Source organism: Phaethon lepturus, unplaced genomic scaffold, assembly GCF_000687285.1.
Source record: "Phaethon lepturus isolate BGI_N335 unplaced genomic scaffold, ASM68728v1 scaffold4969, whole genome shotgun sequence".
Taxonomy (NCBI): domain Eukaryota; kingdom Metazoa; phylum Chordata; class Aves; order Phaethontiformes; family Phaethontidae; genus Phaethon; species Phaethon lepturus.
Genome location: NW_010562625.1, coordinates 13807 through 25784, shown reverse-complemented (window position 1 = coordinate 25784; position 11978 = coordinate 13807). Strand labels below are relative to the sequence as shown.

The 11978-nt window shown below is 49.7% G+C and overlaps 1 protein-coding gene across 1 annotated transcript; it reads right to left on the bottom strand.

The window, feature by feature from the left end:
- Positions 1-7242: 7242 nt before the first annotated feature.
- SERTAD2 (SERTA domain containing 2) lies at positions 7243-9087 on the bottom strand. The gene has a single exon (XM_010294316.1). It carries the CDS (start codon positions 9040-9042, stop codon positions 8098-8100), a length of 945 nt encoding a protein of 314 aa, XP_010292618.1. The 5' UTR covers positions 9043-9087; the 3' UTR covers positions 7243-8097.
- Positions 9088-11978: the final 2891 nt, after the last annotated feature.

Here is an 11978-nt window from a genome sequence, read left to right as displayed (position 1 = left end):
GCCTGAGGCAGGAAAAAGGCAGCGATGGGCGATGACGTGAGAGCAGAGGGAGGGGGGCTTCGTCTCTCCGTGCCTCCCACCCCAGTGCAGGAGCGGGCAGCGGGAGCTGCCTGGCCACGTCGGTGCTGCCGAGGGATTGCGAGCAATACAGCCCGGATAATCCCTTCCCCGGGTGAGCTGTAAGGCAGCGTGCAGGGAAAGCAAGACTGACGTTACCCTGCCTGAGTATTGTCTTCTAGCAAACTTCCAGGGGTTTGTGGCTTCCCCCACCCCCTAATAAATGCGGCACTTGGCGCAAGCACAAAATCCATGTCATCCCTGCTTGCAGCAGGAGGGGAGACATAAAGGCAGCAAGTAATGAAGGCTGTAGGCCAAACTGCACAGGGGAGAGAAAGCAAGGGGAGGAACGGGGAGGGGGAGGAAGCCCAATGAATAGGGGGAAAAGGAAAGGAAACGGTAGAGGAAATAGTCGGGGATAGTAGTGTGAGGTGGCTAAGGCTGGCCCAGAAGAATGGAAGGAAATCCTCACAGAAATGGGCGATTTAAAACATGTTCCTTAAGTGCCCCGTGGTGTGCCTTCCCCCGGCAGATGCTCTAGATGTGGAGATCTTTGGGGAAGAATCAGATGGGTTTTGGGGACATGTCAGCTGGAAAAGGGAGAGGGAAGGAAGGACCAGAAAGAAACCACCCTGCCCATGAACCCAGAGCACCTGGTGTACCTCGAGCATCAGTCCCTGAGGACGAGTTTTGGAAGCCGGTAGGTGTGCCCAGCCCACTGCCACACGCGGGGCACGAGGTCTTAATGGTTCCTTTCCTCCTCCCTGGCCATCTCGTGATCTGGAGGAGAGGTGGGGTGGGAGAAAGAAACCCCATGGCCTTGCTGGCCTGCTGCCAGCCGCTATGGCAGGCCCTTTTGCCCGGCGGCCAGTCGCTATGGCAGCCTCTTCAGAAGGGAGAGGAGCTGCAGGAGGGGGGAGCTGCCTGGAGAGGAGGCGGATGATGCACGCAGGGAGGACCAGACGGAGAGAGGAGCCTGCAGCCACCCGCGATGGAGGCAAGTGGGACCACAGGCTCTGGGCAGCTGAGGTGAAGGAGCCCAGAGGAAAGGGGTGAGGTGAAAAGGGGCAGGGGAGGACCAGGGAGAAACAGCTCCTTGCACAGCTCAGCCGTGGAGCCAGCATCCCTACGGACCTGTCTCAGCTGATCGGTTAGCTGCGGTTCAGAGCAGCTCTAGGACTCGTTGCCTGTGGCTGGAGGGTTTGGTTGGTTGGTTCCTCGCCCCCCCCTCCCCCCCAACGGCTTTTTCCCTCTGTGGTTTTTCTGGTGAGTACGAGATGCGTGTGGTCCGGGGAAGCTGGCTCCGCTGCGTGGGAGTGGGGCTCACTGCTGTCGTCAACAAGGGGAGGAACGTGTGTCCCCCGGACCCAGGTCGGACGTGCGGGTTAGCGGCAGGGAGCGTTACCCCTCCCCGGTGAGGGCACCAAGAGCACGGTGGGACACGGGTGCCTTTTGCTGTCCCTTCCTTGCCTCGTTGCTGCGTTTTGAGTGTGTTTCTGCCCACGTGGCATACGCTTGAGCAAGGTTTGTGAAAGCTGGTGACTGCCTGGCCACAACACCCCGATCTTCCAATTATTTGGGCCCAGAGAGGTGCTTAGGGGCTGGTGTCAGCTGTGGAGTCTCTGCCCTGGCTCGTGGCAAAACCGAGCAGCAGCAGAGCTGAATGCAGACCTGGGCCAGCTCCAGGCCATCACTGCTGGCAAGGAGCCGCTGCTGTGCGCTGGGGGGTGGCTCCTCTACCTGGAAACCCCACTCCTGGGGCCCATCAGCAGATGCATCTCAGAGGGGGAGGGACTGTCCTCCAGTCCTGAGGGCACCCCAGATCCTGTCACCCCAAGAAACAAGGTAAGTGCCATTCTCCTCCCGTGTGGTGTCAGTGGGAGACACCTCAGACCTGAACCTCGTCCACTGCAGATCAGTGCTTGTGCTGAACCCCAAACCTGCTTTCTCCTGCCTCTCGCGTGGGCCAGCTCGGAGCAAGGGCTGGTTGCGGACAAATGCTGGCAGCTGCCCTCTGGTCGGGGCAGACACTAGAAGGGGATGCAGCTCACTGGCTCCCCGCACGGGTACCCCATTTTACAAGCCCAGAGCGGTGGCTTGCCCTTGCTGAGCTGGAAAGCTGGAGAGTTGGAGCGGGTGGGAAGGGGTAGGTACGGCTCCGCGTGCAGCCTTGGTGTTTTGGGCTGGAGGCATCTCTTACGACCAAGTCACAAGTGAGAAAACAAGGTCTTAAAAGGTAAGTGGCAACAAAACCAAAGCAACCTTCGGGAATGCAACTGTGGCAGCTCCATGTGTCCTGCATCGTGTCGATGCACCGACAAGTGGAAATGCCTGTACAGGAGCCGGCAGTCTGTCGGTGCGGGGTGAACACCGCTGTAGCCTGGAAGGAAGCGAAGCCACTGGGGAAAGCATTTGCACCCTAGTCCCGGGTGCGTTTCACCCCTTCGAGCGTGGCGCTTGCAAGAGCAGACAGGCCTTCAGTCCCTGGGTCGGCTTTAATTCTTCCACTTCTCCTTTCTTTGCGTTTCTCGTGCCCCGTGTCCCCGCAGCCGTTTGTCCCCGAGCGGCAGCTGGTGTGCAGGGCCCGGTGCCCCGTGCTGCCGCTGCTGGCTGCCGCGCCGGTAACGTGAGCCAGTTCGCCGCAGCCGAGATGCTATGTGCGGCATGTCGGGACGAGGAAAACTCGCAGCTTTTCTGTCTGGTTTTTGGTTCGCTTTAAATCCAAAATGGAGCAGTCATGTTTCCGTGGGTGTGAGAGGCCGGGCGAGAAGCGCACGCTGGGAGGTGGGGGCGGGGGGGTGACTCACTCCCTGTGTGCAGCAGCCGGGGCCAGCCCCAACGGCGCTCCTGGGCCGCTTCCTTGCCACAAAAGGCTTGAGCCAAAGACAAGGGCAAACGCCAGTCACCTGGGGTGGGGGGAAGAGGGCGGTGATAAATGAAGCGGGGGCTTAAGGTATGGGATGTTCCCTGCTGGGATTTAATGCCCCGAAGGACAGTGCATTTTATGTATTAAAACTGGATGCAGTTTTTATTACAGCTGGGCCCTGGTAAGCGGCAGGCAGTGCCCAGCCCAGCTCGGGGCTGCAGCTCAGGCCACAGGAGAGCCGAGCATCCCTCGGCGCTCGTAGTCTGGCTGCGGCCACAGGGGTCCGGGCTCCCCCCGGCGCTCGTAGTCTGGCTGCGGCCACCGGAGGCCACCGAGGGCAGGTCTCTGGGCTGGGGAAAAGAGCCTGGTGCCAAGAGCAGGCCTCACGCAAAGCGGCTTTTCCCTTGTTCCGCGGGACTGGGCTGTCCCTCCCTGGTCCCGTCGCCTCCCGTGCGGCAGGCGAGACCCTCTCCCCCCCACCGCCCTCTTTCCCCGAGGGACAGAACAAAGCCAGGTTTTATTTTAATCGTTTATTGTATAATATAAAACTACAAAAGTAAGACTGCTCATTTCCATGTACATTTGTCCAATTGTTTTTTTGATTACAGCCCATACCTACATGTGAATACAGTAATCTGGTTTCAGATGTATATGTCTGTAATATTGCATAGAAAAGGCACAGCTCTAAGGTCTGTGGGAGGGGAAGGGGAAATACAGCCTTTTTTCTTTTTTTTTCTTTTTTCCTTTTTTTTTTTTTTTTTTGACAATAACAAGCCCTGTTCAAACAACCATGCACTGAACATGTCACACTATTTACACCTTTTCCAGAATCCTGGCCTTTACAGGCGCTAGTATGGATTACGCTCAGAACTAGACAGGAGTCAAGGCTGGGATTTTTGTCTGCAATTTGTGTTTTTAAAGAGGTTCCAAAACTTGTATTAGGCTTACTTTCAGGAAAAGAAAAAGTGCTTAAAAAAAGAACTAATTTATTTTAAAATGTTCAGTCTCATTAGTTAATAGAAGCATTGAAAGCAACTTGCACAGAAGCAGGATACTGAAACCTGGTGGGGAAAAACAAATAAAAAGCAAACCCAAGAGAAGCCCTGTAACAAGAACAAAAAGTTCACAATATGCCAGAGTGAATTAAACCGTTTGTCAGACAGGGCCCATTACCATTTACTCAATTTAATGGTGATAAAAGTGTAAACTTTGGATTCAAAACATTGGTTTTAAACAACGCAGGCTATTACCCCACAGCATTGAGGGAAAAACCAAATTACCTTTCACAAGGTCCAAATTTATTCTTGCAGCGATTGCTTCAGACAGCGGCTTTACTGACTTGCTGTTCCTTGCTGGCTGCAAGGAAGGTGCCAGACTGACGCATCAGAACGTGACACTGCTCAAAGGGAAGTTCCCCTTCCTTCACGTACAGGGCTGCGCCGTCCCCTTGGGCTCTGGCAGGGACCGGTGGTGTCCGAGGCTGGGCTGGTCAGACGCAGAGAGCACTGCGGGTAGGTTGAACTCCAGCACCAAACCCTCCGCTGCACCCGCGGTGGGTGGTCGGGACTTCTCCTCTGGCCTCACCTTCTGGCAAATGAGGTGGCGTCGGCTCTGTCGCAACTTCAGGAGCTGGAGGTGACGTCCTGCAACTTTATTCAGTCCAGGACTTCAGCTGGGCTTCCCGTGTTTTTAAAAAAAAAAAAAACATCACCTTTTTCAAACATTTACCAGACCCGTGTGATGGAGGCAATGGCGTTTGCTCCTGGCTCCCGTTGCAGATTCCAGCAGAGCACCGGGGGAGGCCCGTCTGGAGAAGCTGACGGGGTAGGAGCCTGACTAGGACTAATTTTGAACATAAAACGGTCCCTCATCCATACCTTTTTTGCATATTTCAAACAACCAGACCCATATTAGAAAAAGAATGGAAAAAATTTAAAAAAAAAAAGTCATGTGAACCATGCATATCCTGACTGGAACTCAATTCATTTTCTCTGAATCTGGCTTCCATACCCTTTTTCATACAGATTTACATTCCTACAAGAGAATACATTCCTACCATACATTCTGTATATGTTACAATCCAGATGTTGTTAGCTTCACAATAAAATAAATATATTTACAGAAGGAAAAAAAAAAAAAGAATAAATAATTTATGAAAAACGAAACAAAACAAAAAATCACTTCAAATCCAAAGCTCTCTTATTCTGCTCCCGTCTTGTCACTTCATTGCACATTAATGTCAATCTCCATTCCTGGTGTAGGTCTCAAGAGACATTCCACGTGTGGCCGGACCATGGCAAAGGCCACACTAGAGACGGCAAATGACCATGCAGGGAGAAAGCCACAGCTGGGCCCTTCCCTCCACAGCCTGCTGCCGTTACAGACCAGCACCAGCCTCGCTAACCTTTTGCCTGGCCCCATAAGTCAGGTACATTTATGTCCTATGGGATTCTTCTGCCATAGGACGTGCACTTCAGCACCAAGGATACACAGACATCGCCTTCTGAGTGGTAAAGTGGATTTAGAGCTCGTCTCCTGTTCTGCAGATTCAAAAACTTCAGCTAATCCCATGTAAACAGCAGCACAGCTCTCCAAAAATGGCCTTGATGTGAACTTTTGCATAGCATGTGGCATTTGTTTAAATGTGTAAGTAATCCCAAAAAAACCAGGCAGCTCCAGCATACTGTAAATTGGTTTTTCACCACGGTAAGGCAGGTGCTTACCGAGTCACAGTGTGAAACTGTGGCTGTTACCGCCTGCCTACAGGCTTGTGCAGCCAGATGCACAACCCTTGCGCAGCTGAAGTCTTCCCAGTTACAAGAGGCGCAGATCCGGCAGGGCTCTTTTCCTACAAGGGCCGAGGACTGGGGCTGAGCAAGGTCCGGTCCCTGCTGGGTGTGAGACAGAGCCATCCCCCCATCCTTCCCCACCCCCTCGCTTCCGCTGGTCCCTAAAGCTATGCTTGGTCAATGGTTTTCTGTTTGAAGCAATAACTTACTTTTTTTTTTTTTAGTCCATGCAAGGAAATGACTGCAAATCCATCGGCCTCCCATTGCTTCACTGAGTTCCTTTCACTTGGAAAAAACAGAAGAAAGCAAACCCACCCCCTCAGCCAGTTCCCCCCAGCCCCCCGTCTCACCCTGGCAGATGAATTAGGAGCCAGAAGCGCGTTTTGTAATTCTACATGACGCGTTTCATTTCGATTAGGAGTTCCTTCATTGCAAAATGTATTTGCTTTTATGCTGTGTCTGTGTGCATATCTATGTTACATCTATCTATCTATATACTAATAAATATATATGGCCTGTTTTAAAGTGCCAATTTATAAAAAGGTGCCTCCTTAAAAGGCAGTCAAGACCCAATTTCATCCATGACAAGAAAGGAGCAGAATTGACTGAATATTGCCAAATGACATAAAACATAATTTAAAATTTCTTAAATAAATATAAAAGTTATTCCTAAAGAAGCCATAGGCATGTCAACAATATAGGTTGTAACCGGCGCTCAACAGCTAAAGTACCATTGAAAAACTAAAATGCCATAGCAACTTCAGCAATAGGCATGATACATTGCAAACATTTTTTTGTTTGTTTTTTTTTTAAATTAAATGTACACCACAAGGAACTTAAAAGATGCTACCGGTGCAGTAATGAGAAGACTTCTGCAGGTGTTAGGGGGAACGGGACCATGCATAGAAAGCTGTGTCTCTATATTAGTTGTAAAACAGGTCTATAAAGTGTAAAGCAGGTAACACAGTTGATACAAGAAACCAACCCTATACGAGATGCCAAGTGATGTAACACGACTGGCTCCAGTTTCAACAGCAATGGATATTGAAGCAAGTCCATCCAGTGCAGGTAAGAGATGAGCTTCACTGCAGTAATACTGAAGTTGCCTTTTTCAGCACTTAGCACAGTGAGGTGGGGAGAGGGAAGAAGAAATGCTCCAAGAAAGGGCGAGTGGACACTGTCAACACCAGTCTTCTGCCCGCTCCACACGCACGCCCGTCGGTCAGGAAGATTGCCGCGACAGGTTGGCTCTCAGTGAGCAACGGGCACGCTCCCCCTCAAAACCATTCCCAGGAGCTTCGGGTGAGGAAATGCTGATCTGCTGCCGTGTTAAGGCGCTCTATGTCAGGCGCCATGGACGCCCCAGCAAGGGGATGTGGGCGGGCCTGGGGGCACCGGCCCGGCGCCGGGGCAGGGAGGCTGCAGCCGCGGTGGCGCTCGGGACCTCTTCGGGTGAAGTTCCGCAACTGTTTCCTGCCAACTGCTTCACATACGTGTTGGAAAAGGACATGGCTCTAAGTTTTAGGAATCACAGTAGTGTGCAGTGGGTACAGCAGGGAGCAAACACTTGTGAAACTCCTACAGAAGCAGCTCCCAGCCCTTTCTTAAAGCACTTTTTTGTTTGCATTCAGGGAAACCGACTGCAGGCTTATTTGATCCAATTTTCTCTTTGCACCATACACATATAAAACATTACAACTCTGTATAAAAGTACAAGTGGTTCTTGTACATCTGAATTATGCAGGAACTATGTGAGCAAATCCTATCAAAATAGCTATTTTTTTTGTGTGTATAAACAGCATTTGTTTTTAGAAAAAACAATATCATAAACTGCAGAATCTGTACAAAAATATAAAATAAATTTGGGCAGCAGTTTCTAAACAGCCATGTAAATGCAACACTTAAAGAGGAGTAGGTTAATGCCTCCAAAAGGCTGAATTGCTAAGTCAACCTATACAGGGCTAAAATGGTATTGAGATTATCTAAATAATAAAATTTTTTACCTCTTGCAATAAAACTTATAGAAAAAATAGACAAATATGCACATGCAATTTACAGCTTTCCCCAACATAATCCTTGTGCTTAGCTTTTACAATTTTTTTTCTTTTTTTTTTTTAGTAACATAACATTGTCTACAATACATATTCTTCCTATACCAGGATATTCGGTCTTCCTTGAGGAACCACTTTAAAAAAAATACATTAGAAGTGGTCATACATGGATGAAGGCACTCCAACTCTGCTTGAAGCAAAAACTAGTGTGATCCTTTTCTTTTCAAAAAAGGCAAGCAAGGACGCATGCACAGTGCTGTGGGAGGGACTATGGAAATACTACCAAGTGTATATACTGGTACTTAAAAAAAAATTTTTGCTATATTTCTATATTTTAAGACCCAACGAGCACCTCCATGATGTGATCCAGTTCTGTGAGGTCCATTTTGAAAGGCTGATTTGGAGTTACTGGTTGACTGCTGTATGGAGCGAGAGTTTTTAGGAGCTCATCTGCTGAGACAGGAGCCATTTTTGAGGCAGCCCCCGTGGCAGACGTGCAGGGGTCAAAATCATACATGGACGTATCAATGTCAGCGAACAGAATATCATCCAGGGTCAAGTCTGTGAGGAAACCTGTGGAAGTTGTTATCTCAAAGTTGCCAGGTAGCGAGTCCATGAGTTTCGATTCGGCCGTTCTGCTCTCCGGGAGGCCCTCGGGCTTTTGAATGCTGGACTCGCTGGGGTGGTCTTTAGAGTCATCGGCTGCTATTTCGGCTGCTACTGCCTCTGTGGAGGTAGGTGCTGGACAAAGCTCCTCGATTTCATCCAAGGCTGAGGAGAAGCTGTCCTTTACTGGTTGGAGAGCAGGAGGGGGTGGTTTTGTCGGACCATCGTGCTGGACAGTCGGGGAAGTGCAAAAAGTGTCATCCTCGAGCAAAGAGGCTGGGGTGAGGCAAGACTCCAGGGGTGTAGTGCTTACGAAGTCAGTGGGGAGAAGGGGCTGGGAGGCGAGATGGCTGAACGCTGGCTGGGCCTCACGGAAGTTGTCGCTGAGAGGGTCAGCAGGTTGCGAAGCAGTCATGAACACGGGCCTCAAGCTGCCTTCTTGTTTGAGTTCTTCCTGGATTCGCCTCAACATGTTGTTAATTAAAACTGTCTTTTGCAAGCTTGGCTCGGTTAATGGCCTGTGGTTATAAAGTTTCATAAGGGAAATGTTGAAGATAGTCTGACGCTGTAAGGTGTAAGACACCTTAGAGGGACCGTCAGTAGGAGAAACCACTTTGCCTTCCAACCCATCTTCATGCTCGTCAAACTTCCGCTTTCCTCCTTTCCCCAACATATATCTGAAAGCAAAGAGAAGAGACTGATGAAGCCAGCAAAGCTTGAAGCCTGTTCTTCCTGCCCGAATCACTACCCCAGTCCACCTACTCTCTTGTACACATGGTGCGGACAGATTGGTCACCCTGTCCCCTCCTCACTTACCCCTCAGTCACGAGTGGAAATCTGTCCACATAAACAACTCTCTCTTGGCCCACAGCAGCATGATGAGGAAGCAGAAGCCACCTTAATGCAGTGTTCTAGTCTATCAATCATGTTTAAGCACAGCTACGCTGGTAAATTCCAAGCAGGAATTCAAACAGCATCTATAAAACTCAAGCCCTTGTGCATTTGCCAGCAAATTTCACTCTTGCATATGTTAAGCTTATGGTCCCCAAATATCTCTTCATAGGTGCACAAGCTACAGATACTATATTGAACGTTCCTTTAAACCTCCTGACTGATACAGTACTATGTCTGGGAATACAAACATAATCCACCGAGGTTCTTACAATGAATTTCCCTTTTTATTCAAAAGTGTGTTCATGGCGGGGAAGGGGAGGGAGGCTCAAGCAACTGTACACTGAGAGAAACCTTCCCAGTGAAGTCAGGAGATCCAACCCTTTGGCACACCAGGATATATGCATATCTGACCTCACGGGTTTATTTAATTGATCGTATAAGGACTAAACTACTAGAGCAGGAAATGTAGTTCTTACACTCAGAATTACATAAATTACAGATGAAGTCGATGATCTATCAGGTCAATTGGTCTGATCCCCAAGACCATTCTCTGTGCTATGCTCTGTTGCCGCAGCCAGGGCCTTCAATCCTGACAGTGCCTGGGTCCCAGTTTGAGGACAGGGGCATCTGTCTGGGAAAGCTTCGGAGGAGTTTGGTGTCTGCTGAAGCGTTGAGGCACACCCCTCCAGGAACCAGGCCCTGAGGAGCACCCCTGGTCCCACACTCTGAATCCATGTGGGAGAGGGAGTCCTGCCTGCCCCCTTGCGCTGGGGGGGGATGCACTGCGTCCCCACCTGCACATGAAGCAATAGCAGCTCTGACACAAGGGCTGGGGTGGGCCGGACTCTCACCCCCTGCTCTTCTGGGTACGGGAAGCCTTTTCACACAGTGGTGTTTGAAATCCTTTCCTCAGCTTCTGCCTGGCTAAGGAGATGCCAGCAGCCTTTGCTTCTGCTGGTAAGACTTTCAGGAGCTTGCTAGCCATGGACAGAATAGCTCTGGCACCAGAGCAAGGATGCATTGCTCCAGATGCACCATTGGTCTTCACTTCTCCCCCATCGAACATCCTCAGTCAGGACTACATCCATGTCAGGTTTTGTTTGAGAACAAAAGAATGCCATAGGGCTTTCTAAAGAACAAAAATCAGCATAAATGCATGTGCTTTCCTCTTGGTCAGATGGCAGATTTTGAAGAAGGAAACCAAGGGAATTGTACCAAACTTGCCCCACATCATAAATCATTTCTGAGCTCAGAGTAAGTAGGGCAGTTCAATCCCCAGTGCTGTCTCTTCCAGGATGTTTCAGAGCACCTGGAAACGCTCCTCTACACAGCACAGTCCCAGCCCCATTGCCACCATTATTTTTGTGACATGAAGGTCCCCCCAAACGCAAAAGAACGAAGGAATTGCTGTGCACAACCTAAAGTTACACGTCTGAACAGAGAGCTTTAGGGTCAGCAACCCTCTGCCCCACACCACTACCGATCTTCAGTGAGTAGTCAGGGTTTGATTTCTTGAAATACCCATGATACCAGGGGTCAGGGTTTGATTTCTTGAAATACTCTGGGTGAAACAGCACGGTCCCTGTGACAGGCACTTTTTTCAGCCCTTGTGAGATGGCAGGTTCCCTCTGACTCTCTCCCCCACTACCTGCATGGACTGAGTTCACCAGACAAGGTGTTTTACCATGTCTAAATCTAACCTAGAAGGAGCAGAAGCCATCGCTATTCTTTACTTGCCCATCCCATGGGCTGCATCAAATCAGCAGAGGAAAAGTCCTGCAGAGATGGGCTAGGATCTGCAGGAGCCTAGGTTACAGAGCAACACCCCACGCTCAGCCTGCTTCTGCGTCTTAGGGCAAACGTTTGGCTTTCCTCTCATTTTCCTGGGGGGTGTTGGAGCACGAACCCACTTGCCCTTTTAGCAGAATCACAAACTGCCCCCTGTTCATCCCGGCATCCTTCCCTTCACTTAAAAAAAAGCTAATAAAATGGCATGAAGATCTCTGCCTCATTTAAACAAAAAAAAAAAAGAAAAAAAAAAAGAAAAAAGGAAGATGCTTTCCAGCCCCAGCTACCCAGCTAGAAAGAAGTTGCAACAGACATATAAATAGATTTTTAACCCCAAACCTGACTCCTCTCATATGAGCTTTATTATACAGCTATTGCCTAGCTATCGTCTAGGAGACAAAACTCGCCTTCCTTATTTGAGTACAATTCCCAGTTCCCCCAATGGGATCCACGCCTGCGAAATGATTGCACCAGGCAGGTCTAACACCAATTTGATCATCATGCACTGGTCCTGCAGTAGCTAAAGACTTGCAAATGTCCCCAAGAAAGGCTGACAAACATTTAAAAGCAAAGAGCCTTTGCAAAGTAGAAGAGGGGGAAGAAGTCAGTGTTTAAATGCAAAAAGAAAAGAGTGTCAGAAAGCGTTTGCTGGAGGCTAAATCCAAAAATCGGATTGGGTGAAGCGAGCCTCTTCTGGTTAAAAATAAGTCCCAAATCCAGATCATTTTCTAGCATATTATGCAATTAAAAAAAGAAAGGCAAGGGGGAGGGAGCAAGCTGAGCGGAGCTGAGGAATGGGTAGGCTGCCATCCAAGCTCCTTGGCCAGCTACCAGCGATCCCTGCGCCTGGAATCTCGGGTGAACAAAACCTCTGAAATTTAGCACTACTGCCGAAGTCTGGTTTTTCTCTGCTCCCTAGTGTCACTT